The sequence below is a fragment of the Phacochoerus africanus genome, chromosome 4 (genome assembly GCF_016906955.1).
Source record: "Phacochoerus africanus isolate WHEZ1 chromosome 4, ROS_Pafr_v1, whole genome shotgun sequence".
NCBI lineage: Eukaryota > Metazoa > Chordata > Mammalia > Artiodactyla > Suidae > Phacochoerus > Phacochoerus africanus.
The window spans coordinates 7861231-7879027 of NC_062547.1; the positions used below are offsets into that span (position 1 = coordinate 7861231).

Here is a 17797-nt window from a genome sequence, read left to right on the forward strand (position 1 = left end):
GGTTGGGGAGGGAGGAGGTACAGCCCTGGACTGAGCCACGTGATCCTGTCCCCCTGCCCTCCCAGGGAGAAGCCCACCCGGCATGAATCCCACCACCACCGTCACCACGCAGACCGTTCTCGGACACTGCCTTCTCTTTGTCTGTTTTCCCCAACTATAGGGTAAGCCTGAAGTCCTGGGTTTGGATTGTCTGCAGCACCAGCTGTGTGACTGAGAGCCAACCTCTCTCTGAAGCCCACCTACCGAAGAAGGCTTCTCTGGCATCCAGAGAGGGGGTGTCTATGAGAGGCTGGGATCCATGCCTCTCAGATTCTGCTTGGGACTGCAGAAGGTGAGCCTGCTATCTGTGGAAGCATCTCAAAGGAAGCTGCACAACTTTGCGTGATGGGAGTCAAGACTTTGTGCCGGGGACCTGGGTACACGAGCTGAGTTCCATGTCTATCTGGCTGTGTGACTTAACATTTGCGGTGCCATCATTGAAACTTTCATGAATTTTCTTTTTTTTCTTTCTTTCTCTCTCTCTCTCTTTTTTTTTTCCACCTTTGAGGACCACACTCCAGGCATATGGAGCTTCCCAGGCTAGGGGTCAAATTGGAGCTACAGCCGCCAGCCTATGCCACAGCCACAGCAAGTCCAGATCCAAGCCGCGTCTGCGACCTACAACACAGCTCACAGCGATGCCAGATCCTTAACCCACTGGGCAAGGCCAGGGATCGAACCCCCATCCTCATGGACGCCAGTCAGGTTCGTTTCCACTGAGCCACGACAAAACTCCTCATGAATTTTCTTATTTCACCTTTGCCGCAGCCTTAAAAGGAAATGGAGGCACAGAGGAAGCCATTCATTCTTTCATTTGATCATTTGTTCAACTAGTAGTTATCAAACACTTACCACTAGTCCCTTCTAGGTGCTGAGATTTCAGCAAGAATCTGGTGATTTGCTGGATACGCGTGGGTGTGAAGCCCAGCAGGCTCACTCAGTCATGGGCATCAGCAGTAAACAAGGGCCAGACAGATCCTAGCCTCATGGAGCTCACAATCAAGATATGGGAGACAGACTATGAACAAATGACTGAGAGAGACTATTCAAAGATGTAGACAATCCAACCCGGTGTGGGGATGAGATGCACGGTCTGCATAAAGGCCAGGTAAGGGGCCTGTGAGATCTGAAGGACAGAAGTCCCAGGGCGAAGATCTTCAGGAGAGCGAGGTGCCCTCATGCTGGAACCGACTATGTGGAACCAACTGTAGGAATTCTTATTAGCATGTTTATTACTATCTTTGTTTTGGTACCGGCTCCTCATTTCCAGCTCTTTCCGCTGCAGCTTGTAAACACAGAGGTTGCTGGATGCGGGGGACCGCGCCCTGTGAAAGACACCAGCCCTGGTGGGGGGCGCTGCAAAGGAGTTCGGCGCTTCCCCGCCCCGGTTCCGCCGCGGGGGAGGGGCAGACATGCGGAGCCGGACCCTGTGAACTACATTTCCCATAATTCGTTCCCCGCCATCTTGGCCGGTGGGCGGTGGCTGCCTGGGGTCTGGACCTTCGAGTCACCAGGCCGGCACAGCTCACCCCCAACCCAGGCCTCCTTCGTGGGGAGGTGCAGAACCCAGACGAGTAGGGTGTCGCGTGACCTGGACAGCTCCTGCCGACTTCTCCACTCCTCCACCCCCGGGAACCCGGTCCACGTGTCTGTCCGACTCTGCCCCCAGTTGGCCAAGAGCCGAAGCACCCAAAAGTCGGGAGCTCCCACGTCTCCCCCTTGGACCTCTGCCCTGTGCGCGATGCTCACTCCCTGTCCCCCATTTTCAGACGGTCCCTATTTTTGCTTCAATGAGGACAGTACAGTAGGGACCCCGCAGGAGTGCAAATCCTGGTACAGGAAGGTTAAAAGGGGCAGGAAGGTTAAAAGGGTGAGCGGACAGCTAGGTCCAAATCTCTAGAGACTAGACCCTCCCCCAGCCCCTGTCCCGGAGCGGGGTAGTGGTGAGGAGCCCGCTTCAGGACTGGCCCTTTAAGGGGGTGTGGTCGGGGGGCGGGGGAAGCGATCGAGACAGAGAAAGCTGCTTCGGCGGCGGCGGCTCGGGCGGCGGCCGCGGGGGACAAAGGGCGGGCGGATCGGAGGGGAGGGGGCGGGGCGCGGCCAGGCCAGGCCCGGGGGCTCCGCATGCTGCAGCTGCCCCCGGGCACCCCCGCCGCCGCCCTCGCCGCGGAGCTGAGCGGAGTGGAGCTCGAGACCTAACCCGAGCCAGCGGCCCGGAGCCAGCCGGCGGGCGGCCCGGAGGCGGCGGCGCAGGGAGGGGCCGGACGCTCGCACGTGGCCCCGGCGGCCGCCATGGCGGACAGCGGCCCCGCGGGGGGCGCGGCGTTGGCGGCCCCGGCCCCGGGGCCGGGCAGTAGTGGCGCAGGGCCCCGCGTCTACTTTCAGAGCCCCCCTGGGGCAGCAGGCGAGGGTCCGGGAGGCGCGGACGACGAGGGCCCAGTGAGACGCCAAGGGAAGGTCACGGTCAAGTACGACCGCAAGGAGCTACGGAAGCGCCTCAACCTGGAGGAGTGGATCCTGGAGCAGCTCACTCGCCTCTACGACTGCCAGGTGTGTCCCCCACCCTGCGTCGACACCCTAAAATTGGTCCTGATCCGGGCCGCCTGGGAACCCCACCTTGAGCGCGCCTGTCACCGGGAGTCAATGGGCGTGCGCTCCCCTCCTCTCCGGACTCCCCGCCCCCAATGTATGCTTTCTTGTCTGACCTAAGTCACTCCTTTCTTATCCGCTGCTTCGGACGCTGTCTCTTTTAATGTCACTCACTACCTGGTCAAGCTTGGGGTCCTCTAGAAGCCTCAAGGGATAGCCTGGAAAGTGGACAGGAGAGGCGAGCTAGCCTGGGCTGGCAGTGGAAGGAGGTCTGCCTATTGCCTGTTAGCTTAGACTGATTAAAAGGCATCAGCCTGGTTGCTGAGGGTACCGGTGTTTCCTATTCTAATGGGCTAACCTGGAGCTTCTTGGCATGGGGGCAGGCTAGCCCACTCTCTGCGGTCTGGTTCTCCACCCCATGACTCCTTCCTTGCTCAAATGGTGACTCAGGCCCCTGAGGGGCAGGGTGGAGGAGTGGGCTTGTCCTGTGCTGCCTACCCTAGCCCAGCCCTGGAATGCAGCTGGCTCCAGACAGGAGAGATGCTTCCTGGGGGGGAGGGGTGGCAAGCACCCCCTCCCTCAGCAAAGCATGGGCTCTTTGTTTCCCTTTTACCAGGCTTGGGTCCTTCTCAGTGACCCCTCACCCTTCACTTCCTCCTCACTCCCGGGAAGCTGTGACAGGTGTTTGGGGGAGGGGAAGGGGCTGTGATGAGCTGGGACAGCTGGCCCCACCTGTGTTCTTTTTGAAATGGGGGGCCCGGAAGTTGGGAAGACACATCTGCAGGGTTCCCAGCCCAGGATCCCAGTCCTAGCTGCCTGGCACCCAGGGTGTCCAACGGGCAGAGACAGGAAGCTCCCCCCCTAGCCCCCCCATTGGGCAGTTTGCCTTGGCACGGGCCTGATCTGTTTTCTTCCTCAGAGCAGCTGCCGCTGTCTGCTGGGCAAAGAGGGCTGGCTCCTCTGCAGCAGGGCAGGGGCCTCAGCCAGCGAGCCCGTCTCACCCAACTCAGGCTCTTCCTTGTCTCTCCCTCCTCCCCCATCCCCACCCCAGGAAGAGGAGATCCCAGAGCTGGAGATTGATGTGGATGAACTCCTGGACATGGAGAGCGATGATACCCGGGCTGCCAGGGTCAAGGTGAGGGGGGCGAGGGGGCAGCAGGGCCAGGTCAGGGGAGCAGGGCATAGAAGGCTACCTGGAGGCCCTGCCCCTTGGGTAAGCAAGCCTCTGAAGCCGGGCCTTCTTTGGTCTGAGTCAGCCAGCTCCATCATCTTGGACCTCTCAGCTTCTGCCTCTGTCAAATGAGGCCAATGGTACTTGCCTAGCTCTTCAGTAGCTGTGGCCTCTCCGGTGCCTCAGGGGAGCCCTGGTGCCTAGGTGGATATAAGTGAACTCTAGGCTTGTGTTCTTTTTTTTTTTTGGTCTTTTATCTCTTTAGGGCCACACCCACTGCATATGAAGGTTCCCAGGCTAGGGGTCTAATCAGAGCCGCAGCTGCCAGCCTACGCCAGAGCCACAGCAACGCAGGATCTGAGCCGCATCTGCGACCTACACCACAGCTCACAGCAATGCCAGATCCTTAACCCACTGAGCAAGACCAGGGATCGAACCCGCAACGTCATGGTTCCTGGTCGGATTCGTTTTCTGCTGCGCCACGACGGGAACTCCAGGCTTGTGTTCTTAAGACTCACGATTATACTTTCTCCCCTGCCCCGTTAGGAGCTGCTGGTTGACTGTTACAAACCCACTGAGGTAAGAAAGTGGTTTTCTCAGAGGGTGGGGTGAGAAGCCTGGGGTCCCGTCTCCTAAATGTTCTCCCTCCCTCCAGGCCTTCATCTCTGGCCTGCTGGACAAGATCCGGGGCATGCAGAAGCTGAGCACACCCCAGAAGAAGTAAGGGTCCTCGACCCGGGTGAATGGTGGCTCCCACAGGACAATCGCTGCCCCCCGACCTCGTAGCAACAGCAATACGGGGGGGCCCTGCAGCCAGGCCTGGTGCCATGAGCAGGGCTCCCCGTGCCCCTGGCCCAGGGGCCTTTTCCCTGCCCCCTCAGTTTTCCATTTTCGGGGTTTTTTATTATTATTAAACTGATGGGACTTTTTGTGTTTTTATATTGACTGCGGCGCGGGCCCTTTAATAAAGCTAGGATACACCTTAGGTGCAGTTAACAGGCTCAGCTGGTCTCTTTTAGGGGGGACACTGCTCCACTACTGCTGCCAGCTCAGCTTCTCCCCAGGTGACCCGCAGGCCTTCCTGAGGGCCACGTAGCCATGGCGATAGCCCAGTGCTGGCTCCCAGACCAGGAGCTGGAAGTGGCTAGGGAGCTGGGGGGAGTGGTGTTGCTGCTGGCAGGCAGGAACAGTCTTTCTTCCCTCTGGACAAGGGCCACCATGCCACCGAGCCCAGACCCCAAGGCTCTGCAGCCAGGAAAGGGGAGAGGGATGGGGGGAGGGAGCGGGGAGGCTGAAGCAGTGGTTTCGAAGCCTCTCGGGGCCCACGAACACACACACACACACACACACACAGCACACTTGATGGGCTTTAAGGTTTTTTCTTGTTTTAAACAGCTTGGTCCCTGCTGGGGCCTCTCCACCGCCCCTCCCCAGTTTGGCTATAGCTCTGAACGTCGTTCGATTTTGAGCAGCTCCACCTCGAACACCAAGGTTGCACCACCTGCAGGGGAGAAGTGGGGTCAGAATGAGAACCAGGGCCACAGGGAGACGGCATGGGGGCAGAGATGGGGGCAGGAGGGTGTATTACCTGGAATCTTTGGGGGAGCTCCCCGCTCTCCATACCCTGTCAGAGATGCATAAAGAAACAAAGTGAGTTGTAGCCAAGTGTTCTGCAGACAGCCAGGCTGAAGGCAAGCCTCTGCCCATCGCAGCCCAAAGGCTAGAAATGGAGAAGGTGTAATGGAGATGAGAAGGGGCTGCAAGAGGTCTTGCAGAGGGCAGAAAATGGGCACCAGAGGCAGGTGTCCCAAGGGCCTTGCCCTGTCCCCACTGCTGGACACAGCTAGACTTGGAAGAGGCAGGTACTGAATGGAGATCAATGCAGAAGCTAAAGCAGCCGTCACCTTTATCCCGATATACACCCCGAACTCTGTCCCCAGTCAGCAAGGCCCTCTTACCCAGCTCTGATGGGATCACCAGCTTCCGCTTTTCCCCCTCACACATCCTGTAGGACGACACATGTTCAGCACGTGGCAACACCCGGGCTCCCTGCCTCTGCCCAGTCCCTGGGGCTTGCCTCCCACAATTCACCACCTGGACCACAGCCATGGCCCCTCAACTCACCCTAGCAGCCCCTGGTCCCAGCCCTTGATGACCTGGCCTGTGCCCAGGGAGAAGACAAAGGGCTGGTTCTGGGGCAGGCTGCTGTCAAACTCCGTCCCATCTTCCAGCTTCCCCTGTGTTGAGACCATGGGAAGGCCAGTGAGGAAGAAGGTCTGCCTGGACCCCCCCCCCTCCCCCAGGTGCTCTTCCCATCCAGGTAGCACCCCACAGCACTGGCAGCCATAGGCCTAGAAGGGGACAGAAAACTTGGGCAGTTCTCAGTACACTGTCACTGCTTGCTGGTGCTAACCTGGGAGTAGACCGTGAAGAGCAGGAAAGAACTATGGAAAGAAGAAGTGGAGGAGCTCCCATTGTGGCGCAGTGGTTAACGAATCTGACTAGGACCAGCTCAAGATGCCGCACTGCTGTGGCTCTGGCGTAGGCCGGTGGCTACAGCTCCGATTAGACCCCTAGCCTGGGAACCTCCATATGCCGCAGGTGTGGCCCTAGAAAAGGCAAAAAGACCAAAAAAAAAGTAGAAGAGGAAACTTGCCCAAGGTCACCCACCTTTGGCAGAGGAAGGAACCTGGCTCCCAAGTCCTTTCTGGTCCCCAGAAGCCCCACCACCCATCCCCCAAAGCACCACTAGGTCACCCACCGTGTAGTGCATGTGCAGGACATCCCCCTTGCGCGACTTGATGGGACAGTGGTCTACCCGTTTCTTGACTCCGATCTGCAGCTTCCGTTTGCCCTCGGCCCCCGTGGCCGTGACCAGGGCGCTCAGGCAGATGGACAGTACTGTCAGGACCCAGCTCAGCCTCATGTCTCTGTGGGGACAGACCCCGACCGACCAACCGGGGGAGAAGGCCAGAAGGGCATGGAATACGGGCAGGTACCAGAAGGATTCCACCCCACCGTACCCTGCCTGCCCCTGGGGATCCCTTTGTCCCGGGTCACCGCCCCCTCCCCCAGGTCCGCGGCCACACTTACCAGTTCAGTGAGAAGGGGGCTTGCCTGAGGACCCCAGCGGCGGGGGGAGGGGGTCAGGGGAGGCCACAGCAGCCAGGGTCCCGCCCCTTCGCTCACCCGCTGCCCTTCCTTCCCTCCCGGTCCCCAGCTCTGTTCTTCAATTCCCACCCGTCCCTTTCCGCAAAGTCCAGACCCTATCTGGCTGCACAGCAGTTGCCCCGACTGGGCGACCCCACTCACGCCACACCCAGTTGCCCCCCACCCAGCACACCCACACCTCTGCGGCCGCCGCAGGGGGCCGGCCCCGAGGCACCCACACATCGCCACTGGGTGGCTCCGGGGAGCCCCGGTCTTCCTGGGGTAGCCCCCAGGCCGCCCCTGAGCCACCGCCCGGGGCGCCACCCCAGCTCTGAGCCCTCGGAGGCCTGCGGGGCACCCAGACTGGCCCCGTGTCGGGTGGCCGCCGAGCCCGCTCCACCCACACCACCTCTCCTGGGGGAGTTCTAGGCCTACCGCGTCCCCACGCCCGGCCACCACGGAGACCGCCCCCGCGTGGACGCCCCGGGCCATTACCTGGGCCTACCCCTTCGTGGGACTCCTTGACCCCGCCCTTTAGAGGGCGTGGTTCCGCCCCTGGCCCTGGAACCCCACCTCCGAAAGAACTAGCCCCCCTTTCCTGAACTGTAGCCACGCCGCTCACTGGCTGAAGGCCCGCCCCCAGCGCCTGGGCTCCTTCCCTCTCGGTCTCCAAACCCGAGGCTCCTCCTTCCGTTTGTTCCAGCTCCTCCTCCAAAGACCAGACTCCGCCCCCCACCAGTCCCAGCTCCGCCCCCAGCTCCGGAGCTCCGCCTTCCCCTGGCACCAGCTCAGAGGTCCCACCCGTCTCGGTTCCTCGTCCCGCCCCGACTCCCGGAGCCACGCCCCGTGCGGCGTGAAAACCCTCCCCCTGCGGCATCCCCAGACAGCTCTGACCCCCAACCTTCAATTTCCTCGTAACCTATCCCTCGGTGACACTCGGAGCCCCGGCCCGCTCCTGCCCCGCCTGATCCAGCCTGCCGCCTTGCACCCCGGCTCCCCCCAGCCCGGGCTGTGGCCCCCGCTCACCTCCTCGCCGCGCCCCCGGAGTCAACCCCAGTCGTGCTGCCGTCTCTGCGCAGGCGCGTCATTGTCGCCAGCAGACCGGGCCACGCCGCCCGCCCTCATTGGACCGTGCGAAACCCGCTGCCTCACGCCCGCGCGGGGCGGCTTCTTCCCCAGCCCCACCCCTGGCGCCACCACGTGACTTATGCGCCACGTCCGGTGGACCCCAGGGTCCGTGAGACTAGGTGAAAGTGACTTCCGAAAGGGCTGAAGGCACTTCCGGTCTAGGTGAAATTAAGGTCAGGCGGGCGCGGGTTTCTGGAGGGGGTCTTGAGACGCCATTTTATGTCGCCCCCCAGCTTCTTCCACAGCGCCCTTGTTTGCTCCTGGGCGTCTTCTGGATCCACAGTCCTCAGTTAGTTGCTGTGGAAAGAGCCTGGGCTTCAGAGAGCGCCCTGGGTTTGAATCTGGAGTCTGCCACTCATTGTGACCTTGAGCAAGTTCCTCGGCCTAGTAGGGTTTGGCGTCCCTGTAACCCCGGCGCGATACCATCCGGCTGGCAGAGCCACAGTAGGACTGCGGGAATGATGTGCCTGCACCTCCAGGCCCTGGCCCACAGGGCATGCTCCCTTTTCTTGCTCCCAGCATCCAGATCTTCCTCTGCCTGCCACACATTGACCCGTGACTGTCATGGTCAGGCTGGGTCCGTTCCCCAACCAGACTTAGTGTCCGGAGCCCCACCACCTAGTTGTAAATACCTGTCCATTGAAGTAGTGAACCTGCAGGTGAGAGGCAGCTAAACCTAAGTTGAGTGTTAAGGAGACAGCGGACCTGAGGTCCAATACCTAGGTCGGTCAGCCTTTCAGGGCCTCTTAAGAGGAAAGAGGAAAGTAATCACAACACTGACCTCAGAATTGAGCATTAGGTGAGGAGGCACATATGAAAGGTAGGCTAAGTGGGCCTACCTCATCTTACTCTTTGGGTTGAGAAAATAATATGAAGGTAGCAATCACCATCAGGAATTGTCTCTTCTGATTTAATTCCCCTCTTGCTCTGGGCTCAACAAGATCACTACTCCACCCTCTAACACCTCAGAGAAGGCCTCCATTGGGGGAGCTGCTTTGTGTTAACTGCTGCTGAATATTCGGCCTCATATCAGGGCAAAGCATTGGTGCCCAAGGTTGGCCTTCAGTCCACCCCTTCATCATTCAGCCCCCAGGGCACTGGAGGCAGGATGGCCACTGAACTTGGGCTGGGTCAAATGAAGATCAGGAAAGTCCCAAGCAGGGCCTGGGAAGGGGAACCCAAGGTGCAAGAGAGGCGCGAGTGGAGAAGACTGTGGTTGGGGTGAGGGAGAGCCCGCCAGCCACAGACCTTTGGGGGGAGGTGGGGAGAGAGCAGGTGCATGGCCTTAGAGTTAAGCTCTAGGAAACAAAAAGCTGCAAACGCAGAGTGTAGCCTGGCAGGGAAGATGCGTTTTCTTTTCTATTACATGAAGACACTTTTTCTTGGAGCCCAAGGGCAATCATCTGTTCCCTCCATGCACATGTGGGAACTGAGGCTCAGAGAGAGAGGGACAGTGACAACCACGGTCGTTCAGCAGATCTGGGTCCCATCTCAAGCTCATTGGCCCTAACAGGCCATCTCCTTCCAGAAAGGAACCCTTGTGATTAATAAGGACAGGGACTCCCCAGGGCCTGTAATCACAACGTGAATGTGAAGGAGGCAGAATTCTGGCTCTGTGACCTTTGTGGGGCCTTGAGCCTCATCTCCAAGCTCTGTGTCTAGGAGGCAGTGTGATACAGACATTCATGCCCAAACCAGCCAGCCTGGACAGTGACAAACAGTGACAGAAGCCGGGACAGCTCCTTCCATCTCTTTTATCAGGACTGGGGTTCACAGTTCTTGTACCGAAGCCCAACTCCCATTATTTTGCAGGGGATCAGGGTCTTCTTAGTGAGGGGACGGAGGAGCCAGTTGTAAGATGCCAACTGGCACAAGGTGGTTAAAAACCGAGACGGGCCCCCATTGTCTCTCAAGTTGATAGGTGATCCCTCTTGCTGCCCTCAAGTCTCTTCATCCAGCGCTGCCCGTGTTGTTGGACGGCAGCTTCAGAGAGACACGAGGCGGTCAGAAAGCCCTCTGAAAGGCCCGGGTCCGAGAGGAGCTTCTGCCCAGGCTGAGGTCTTGGGAACTGGACTCTTCTCACCAGACTGCCCTTGTGGCCCCTATACCCTCGGGGTCGGGGGGCAGGGGCTGTGAGGCAAGTGGCCCCACTGAGTCTGAGAAGCAATGTGTCACCTTCGCAGCTTCCGGCACCTGAGGAGGGAACGAGGGGGTCTGTTCATGCTGGCACAGCTCAGCCCCTGCTCCTCTGGACCCACCCCCTTGTCACCGCCCGTGGACCCCATTCTCCCCTAACACTTCCTGGGAAGTCCCACAGGCCCGCCATGGAAGGGAGGGTGGCGAGAAGCACCTTGGACAAGGGCGGACAAAGGTTCCACTGCATCCCCTGGCCTTTCAGAGCCCATACGGTGGAACAACTGTCTTTCTGTGGCTCAGGGCCTTGCCAACTGGAAAGGGGTCTTTCTCATTCCTACTCCTGGCAGATATCACCTCTTCCAGGACATCTCTGATCGCTCAAAGGTGTTGTCAGTGCCCCTCACCACAGCCCATGACTTGACATCCTCTGTTGGCATCATGTGCCCTCGTGTCTGACTCCCGCGTTAGAACGTGAACCTTGTTTGTGCTGACCCCAGCGCCCGCAGGCACTTGGGCAATATTTGTTCAACACACTCAAAGCGGCCTCTTCCCTGGCTCTTCTCCCAGCGGCAGGCTCACCTGGACCTGCTCCAGGACGGGGCCCTGAGCCCTGCCCCAACAAACGCCACGCGGACGCCTCACCTGCAGGTGTCTGGGTTGAGCTCTAAGCCCCGCCCTTGACAACGGAGGAAGCTGCGGCGTCGGCAGCGGCAGCGGCAGGTCCGGGGGTCAGGGCGCTGGCGGCGCTGGGGGCAGCGTGGGCAGAGGGGCCTGGGGCTGGAGTGGGATGGGTGATGTCAGCTGGGGAGGGTGCTCCGGGGGCAGGGTCCCAGCCCGGAACAGAGCGGGGCTGGGGACGGTGGTGGGGAGTGGAAACCCTAGGAGGAGAAGCAACATGTCTCGGGTGGGAAGGAAGAATCTTCCCAGGAGCTGGGATCAGGGCAGAGCATAGACTTAGGGGGCAGAGGGAAAAGGGAGAGGGGGACACGAGTGGGAGGAAAAGGAGGGGAGGGGATCACAACTTCCTGCCCCACTCTTAACACCCCCCGCCCAACCCCCACATCACATTCTGGGCGCTAGGCCTGGGCTCCCATCCCACCTCAGCAAGAGCCCAAGACTCACCTGTCTGGCTTCACGGCACTCTCTCGTTTTTTTGGTCTGAAAAGTAAGAAGCAGACAGAGACAAGGAAGAAGAGGATCAGGAAGCCAAGCATCCTCCTCTTGTGCCCCAGATCCCAGGCCTACCCAGCTCTCCTGTCAGAAACCTGGTCCCCGCTGTGGGGTGCCATCACACCCAGCACTCCCCTAGCCTGCTCCCTGCAAACCCAAAAGTGGAGCCTGGCTGGCACCTGCATTCACACTGGCTGTGTTCTTCCAGGGACATCTCCCCCAGCTGACTGCTTGGGTACCGGATCATGAGGATCTGTGCTCAGAACAAGGAAAGAACAATGAAAGAGAAAGGAACGGGACAAAGCTCTAGGGCTGGAGGGGTGAGAACACCCCCCCACGAGCCACCCCCCCTCCCCCCCCCCCCCCCCGTCCCCAGAACACCAGCATCCACCGCAGCCGGGCATGCCCCCCTGCCCCATACCTGCATTCGGACCTGGTGCTGCCCAGTGGGCACGCACTCCAGGCCGTCGTCAGGGCAGCAGCCACCACAGCGCTGCACAGTCACGCAGCTGGGCACCAGTTGCTTGGCCACAGTGCCCATGAGCTCCATGGTCAGAGGCACCACTACCTCCCGCGGCTGGCAGGTGGCACGGGCATATACGTCTATCCATGACACCACTGGGGACAGATAAGTAAGGGTTAAGTCCCCACTAGGTTTCCTGTGGCTGCTCCCTGGTTCCCCTGCCCCTGTGCCCAGCAGCTGTTTCTCCCTAGTCTCCAAGTCATGGCCACTCTCCACTAGCTTCCACTCTGCCCTCCCCAGCTGCTTCCCCTGCCATGTCCATCCAGGATCCAGGAACCCCACTGCCTCAATCAATCTCTCCTTCTGGGAAATGGGCAGAACAAAAGTTTGCATCTTACATCTTACATCCGTGATTACACAAAATGAGGTGACCCAGAGTCTGGAATCCGGGCTGGAGCAAAGCGTTCCTAGTGCTGGCTAGTGCAGTTACTGTTGTTACTATTACCTTTCTTTTGGTGGCCAGAGGCATCAGGCTGGGAGACCGGGGCCTATGAGAGAGAAAAGAGCTGGACCCAAGGTGCACTCCAGGAAGGGCTAGCCCTGTCACTGTCCCCAGGGCTCTGCCCTTGCCGTCAGGAGGCTTCAACCCCTCTCTGACATTTTTCCAGGTTGCTCTGTTCCTGGGGCCACTCTAGCTTTACCTGTCCTCTCTTGGCCACCTGGGACCTGCCCTGGCCACGACCAGCCAGGCGCGCTCTGCCCGCAGCGTCGAATCTCCAAGCCTCGGGAGCGGGTTAGTTCTCGAGGCCGCAGGTCAGGAGGGGGTACAGTGGGCGCCGAACCGCGCGTCCTGTAGGCACCGAGGCGGCCCCGCCCCCGGCGGCGCCCAGGGGACGGGGTGGGGCGGGGGAGTGGCCCCGGCGTTGGGCCGGCGGGCCAGCGGGGAGGGACACCTCTTGGGGGATGCCCGGGCCGGGACCCTGCGACTCCCCCGTCGGCGGCGGCCCGACCCCGCGGATCCCCGAGGCCGCGGCTGCCCCGCGCCTCTCCACTTCCGCCAACCTTGAGAGAGGGCAAGGCGGGCGGGCGGGATGTCGCGGACGCACGTACCTGGGCGGGGGCCAGCTGCAGGAGCGCAGCGAGCAGCAGGCGGCGGAGCAGGGGGCTCATGGTGGCCGCGGGGGCCGCGCGCCGGGGGCGCCCGCATCGCCCTAGCCCGGTGGCGCGAGGGGCGGCGGCAGCCAGAGCCCCATGGCGCGGGCTCGGGCGCGGCGGGCGGGGGCCGGGCGCGGGGGGCGGCTCCTCCGCGGCCCCCTCCCGAGCCCTGGGCGCAGGCAGCGCAGCGCAGCGCAGCGGCGGCGGCGGCCGGAGGAGCCGGGCGGGCGGGCGGCCGGTGGCGGCGGCGGCGGCGGCGGGCGGCGGGGACGGCGGGGGCGGCGGGGGGCCGGGCCCGGGATGGCGGGCGGGCGGCTCATGTGACCCAGACACGCGCTCCCCACCGGGCCGCGGGGCGGGGGCGGGGCGGGGGAGGGGGCGAGGCCGCCGGCGGGGCCCGCCCCCTGCACACACACCCCCTCCCGCCGCAGCAGGGGAAAGGGGACGCACCGCCCAGGGGGCCGGGCTCCCGGGTGGCCGTCGCCGGATCCCGGAGGGCGGGGCCCGGGCCGGGGGCGCCAGGCCTGAAGGAGGGAACCAGACAAGAGCTCTGAGAACCACTTTATTGCCCGCGTTTCTGGGAGTGGGACGTACCAGGAGGGAAGCACAGAGGGAGCACACCCCGGGCCCCATCCAGGTGAGCTGCTCAGGGGCTGGGGGGCACGATCCCCGGGCCTTCAGGAGGGCCAGGTGTTGGCTGCAGCAGCTGCCTCTGCTGTTGCTCCTGCTGGAGCCTGGCTCTTTTGGCCCTGCAGGGGAGAGCACCTGTGGTCAGGACAGGGATCCGGAGGGTGGTGCCAGGACAGTGAAGGGAGGGCAGAAAAGAGCTGGGACAGACCTGGCCCGGGCCCGAGTGTCATTGTAGATGGCTGTGATGATCCGATCCTTTTCATCCATGAAGCTACGGTGCACCTGCTCCAGCTTCCTGCATGGGGGGTACAGTTAACTTTGGGCCCCCAGTACCTTCTGTCCCCCAGTCCCACCCTCTCCACCCCACTCTAGGGTCTCAGAGCTTTAGATCTGTGGGGACCTCAGCCTCGCTGCCTATGTTACATGAGGAGAGGGGCACAGAGTGGCTTGTCCAGAGTCCAATGGCCACCTAGGTCCCTGACTGTCCTGAAGGTGGTGACAGCAGACCCAGTGTCCTGGAGGGGAACTAGAAAGGGTTGTTCCTCCAATTCCATTACTAAGCGAGGCACACTGCTAGCAGTGGGCACCCGCCTTTAGGTGTCTTTGCTGTCGAACCTCGGTGGCATGGCGTGTGTGAGAGGGTGGTGGGAAAACAGCGACTGACAAACAAATGAGGATGGTCGCCCAATTCGATACATTTCCTTCTGGTGTTAAAATTTTGTTTAGCTCCAGCGCTCTCTGGCAGCCAGCACCAAAAACTTACATTCGCATTATAAAAAACTGAAAATGACATTACCCCTTAGTGCAGAGCTGCCTTTGCCAAGTAAGAAGAGGCTCTGGGAGTTTCTGGTGTGGCTCAGTGGTAACAATCCCTACTAGTATCTGTGAGGATGCAGGGTCGATCCCTAGCCTCGTTCAGTGGGTTAAGGATCTGACATTGCCTTGAGCTGCAGTGTAGGTCAAAGATCCGGCTTAGATTCGGTGTTGCTGTGGCTGTGGCTACAACTCCAACTCCAATTGGACCCCTCACCTGGGAACCTCCATAATGCCGCAGGTGAGGACCTAAAAAGCAAAAAAAAGAAAAGACGACAAAGAAGAAGAGGCCCTGGAGGAGACCTATTTCATGAAATTCTTTTTTTTTTTTTTCTTTTTGCCTTTTTCTAGGGCCGCTCCCACAGCATATGGAGATTCCCAGGCTAGGGGTCCAATTGGAGCTGTAGCCGCCGGCCTACACCAGAGCCACAGCAGTGTGGGATCCGAGCCGCGTCTGCAACCTACACCACAGCTCATGGCAACGCCGGATCCTTAACCCACTGAGCAAGGCCAGGGACCAAACCCAAAAACCTCATGGTTCCTAATTGGATTCGTTAACCACTGTGCCACGACGGGAACTCCGCAATTCTTAGCTTGAGAAACACAAGAATGCAGGCCACAGGGATAGTGTGGGTGGATGCCTGACACTGGGCTTTGCCCACCCTCCTGCCCTCTGCCCATCAGCCCAGGGGGAAGCGCACCTGAAAGCAACATAGTGCAGGCACATGCCTGCCAGCATGATCAAGAGGCAGTACCCCAGCGTTCGCTGGTTGTGTTTGTGCTGCTGCTGCCTTGACTCTGGTCCCTGAGGCCTGACACCAGGAAACTGGGCCCAGTATCGTGCGCTGGGGTCCTCCCAGGAGCTGTTGGGAGGGAGAAGGGAGAATGTAGGGAAGAGTCTCCTGGTGAGACTTGGCGGTGGCAAGCTGGGGGCAGGACTACTGTACCTGTGCGCCTGATGAGCAGACCTGGGATAGGCTGCGGTTCCTGGAGACTTTGGGGAAGTCGCTGAACGAAGCTGGTGGTCATAGCTACGGCGGCTCTCCCCACGGCTGAGCACTTGGTACGCTTCACTCAGCTCCACAAAGCGGCTGTGCAGGGCTGGGTTCCCGGGGTCCCGGTCAGGGTGCAGCTGGGGGGGGGTAGGACTCCCCTCATCTCCCTTTCCATGCCCCCTCCCAGGACCCATCCTGATCATGTCCACCCACCTGGGCTCATGTTATTCCTAAGGCCCTGCCTGGGCAGTGACCTTCACTCTCAGGGCTGCCTGTGCCTCTAGAAGAGTAGAGACTAGAAGCAAAGACTCCTGCCCCCTCCCCTGTTGACACCCTCCACACCTGCTGCCTGGCTCTCACCATATACCCTGGTCCCAAGAGCAGGCGGGTCAAGAGAACCAAGCCCAGACCATCAGACAGGACCCCTGGCTCCTGCTCCCAACCTTTCTTCCCCCCTGGCCAGATCCCTGCCCCTGGGGCACCTCCCATTCCCTGTGAAATACTGAGGGAATATGCACAGCCAGAAGAAGGAGCCTCTCAGCTCCATTCCTAAGAATTTGGAGCCTCCCCCATGTGGCTCACACGTTCTCTCCCCCTCTCCATTTAAGACCACTGGTACCTCTTTGGACTTGGAGAAGAAAGCTCGTTTAACTTCTTCAGCACTGGCACCAGGATGCACCCCCAACAGTTCATAGTAGTTACTGGGGCCAGACCTGCGGAAAGAGGCCCAAACATGCAGGGGATGAGGAAAACAGGATACCCCTTTTCTGCCCCTCCCAGCCCCTGTGGGCCACGCCCTTCAACTCAGCATCCAGGTGCTGAGGGGGCTGAGGCAGGGGCCAAGGGAGATCTCTAAATCATTCTTCCCTCTTTGAGTGTTCCAGGTATGGACCACATCAGAATGTCTCAAAGTGTAGTCTTCGCACCCTTTGCATCAGAAGCCCCTGAAAAGCATGTTTAAAAAAATAGATTCTTGGAGTTCCTGTTGTGGCTCAGCTGGTTAAGAACCCAAGTATTGTACATGAGGATGCAGGTTCAATCCCTGGCCTTGCTCAGTGGGTCAAGGATCCGGCATTGCTGCAAGCTGAGGAACAGGTCACAGATGCGGCTCGGATCTGTGTTGCTGTGGTGTAGGCCCCATGTGCTGTAGCTCCCATTTGTTTGACCCCTAGTCTAGGAAGAACCTCCCTATGCCGCAGCTGTGGCCCTAAAAAGAAAGAAGAAAAAAGTGGTTTGCTGAGTCCTCCTTCATTCCCGCCAATCAGAATCTCCAGAGCAGGGCCCAGGAATCTTCATTTTTGTGAGCTCCCCCCATCCCCAATCCCACCCCCGTGGGTTTTGTACAGGGGTGCTTGACAACCACCAGCGTAGTGGACAGCACATAGGGCTTGGCTCGGGATCAAATTCCAAATCTGCCACTTAACTCTATGGCCTTGGGGGTCATCCTTTAATCTCTGATCCTATGTCCTCAGCAATGAAGGTGAGGGTGACCAGAGACAAGGGTGACCGGAGACAAGGCTGTAAGGCGCCTGACCCAGAGTAAGAGATCACCACTATCCCAGAACCTAGTGTAGGGTCTAGAACTGGGCAAGCCCGCAGCAGAAACCTTCTGAATGACCCAGGCGCCCAACTCACCGCTGCCCGGCGGCCGCAGCGAAGGACCGGGTGGGAGGGTTGCGAGGCCACAGCCGGCACAGACGCAGGGGCAGCATGGCGGCAGGCGGGCAGCTGGTGAAAGGAGGCCACAAAGAGGAGTGGGATGGGACCAGACTTCAACCACTGCGGAGGGGGGTGGCGGGCAGAGGGAAGGGGCCCGATCCCGTTTAGACGCGAAGGAAAACTGAAGCGGCCCAGGGGACGCAGAGGGAAATGGAACCTCCTTGCTCTAGACCAGACCCGCCTGTCCCCGCCTCTGACCAGGGCGTCCGGGGCCTTTCTCCAGTCTTGTCTCAGGGTCTGGATAACCGGCCCCGGATGCAGCGACCCCTTCCCACCCTGGGAGCCTGGGGGGCGGGTGCAGGAGGAGCCACACCAAACCCCGCCCCTGCTGCACTCACGGACTCCGCGGCGGTCGCCATTTCCTGCTCCCATTCAAGCCCGGCCTCCTCACTCTCATTGGCTTAGATGCTAAGGCCACGCCCACTCGTCTGAAGGTGAGGACGTGCGGCGAAGGCCCGCCCCCTCCCGCTGACTGGCTTTTGATGCCTCGGACCCACCCATAGAGGCGGGCTCCTGTGGTCTTGGCAGGAGGGCGCCAGCACCCACTTGGGAAGCCTGCCGACCGACCCTGACCCTCGACCCTGGACCCTAGGCCCAGGCGCAGTTGCCTTGTCCCTCCCTCGGATATGCCTGTTACTC

General features: G+C 60.5%; 4 protein-coding genes across 10 annotated transcripts; 1 reads left to right on the forward strand and 3 right to left on the reverse strand.

Moving 5' to 3' along the window:
- Positions 1 to 2009: 2009 nt before the first annotated feature.
- Positions 2010 to 4728, forward strand: PPP1R14B (protein phosphatase 1 regulatory inhibitor subunit 14B). The gene is given in 6 exon segments (XM_047775425.1): positions 2010 to 2197; positions 2200 to 2306; positions 2308 to 2589; positions 3680 to 3763; positions 4346 to 4378; positions 4455 to 4728. Coding segments are annotated over 6 exon segments (609 nt in total). The 5' UTR covers positions 2010 to 2163; the 3' UTR covers positions 4524 to 4728.
- Positions 4729 to 5162: 434 nt separating this feature from the next.
- On the reverse strand, positions 5163 to 8124 carry FKBP2 (FKBP prolyl isomerase 2). Of its 5 annotated transcripts, none has more exons than XM_047775420.1 (6): positions 7976 to 8124; positions 6561 to 6729; positions 5924 to 6036; positions 5758 to 5804; positions 5388 to 5423; positions 5163 to 5300 (listed from the first exon to the last, which is right to left on the reverse strand). In XM_047775420.1, exons 1-6 carry the CDS (start codon positions 8035 to 8037, stop codon positions 5239 to 5241), a joined length of 489 nt encoding a protein of 162 aa, XP_047631376.1. In that variant the 5' UTR covers positions 8038 to 8124; the 3' UTR covers positions 5163 to 5238. The 5 variants fall into 5 exon arrangements, with proteins under 5 accessions (XP_047631376.1, XP_047631378.1, XP_047631379.1 ...); XM_047775422.1 differs by lacking the exon at positions 7976 to 8124 and adding an exon at positions 7445 to 7584; XM_047775423.1 differs by lacking the exon at positions 7976 to 8124 and adding an exon at positions 7385 to 7447.
- A 1693-nt stretch (positions 8125 to 9817) lies between these two features.
- VEGFB (vascular endothelial growth factor B) lies at positions 9818 to 13276 on the reverse strand. 2 transcript variants are annotated; one of them, XM_047775410.1, is made up of 7 exons: positions 12957 to 13276; positions 12352 to 12394; positions 11805 to 12001; positions 11563 to 11636; positions 11336 to 11371; positions 10856 to 10990; positions 9818 to 10270 (listed from the first exon to the last, which is right to left on the reverse strand). In XM_047775410.1, exons 1-7 carry the CDS (start codon positions 13014 to 13016, stop codon positions 10249 to 10251), a joined length of 567 nt encoding a protein of 188 aa, XP_047631366.1. In that variant the 5' UTR covers positions 13017 to 13276; the 3' UTR covers positions 9818 to 10248. The 2 variants fall into 2 exon arrangements, with proteins under 2 accessions (XP_047631366.1, XP_047631365.1); XM_047775409.1 differs by having other exon boundaries at positions 10856 to 11091; positions 12957 to 13108.
- Positions 13277 to 13550: 274 nt separating this feature from the next.
- Positions 13551 to 17574, reverse strand: DNAJC4 (DnaJ heat shock protein family (Hsp40) member C4). 2 transcript variants are annotated; one of them, XM_047775413.1, is made up of 7 exons: positions 17497 to 17574; positions 17075 to 17167; positions 16059 to 16152; positions 15392 to 15576; positions 15146 to 15307; positions 13840 to 13926; positions 13551 to 13750 (listed from the first exon to the last, which is right to left on the reverse strand). In XM_047775413.1, exons 1-7 carry the CDS (start codon positions 17553 to 17555, stop codon positions 13648 to 13650), a joined length of 783 nt encoding a protein of 260 aa, XP_047631369.1. In that variant the 5' UTR covers positions 17556 to 17574; the 3' UTR covers positions 13551 to 13647. The 2 variants fall into 2 exon arrangements, with proteins under 2 accessions (XP_047631369.1, XP_047631370.1); XM_047775414.1 differs by lacking the exon at positions 17497 to 17574 and adding an exon at positions 17357 to 17438.
- Between the last annotated feature and the right edge of the window lie 223 nt (positions 17575 to 17797).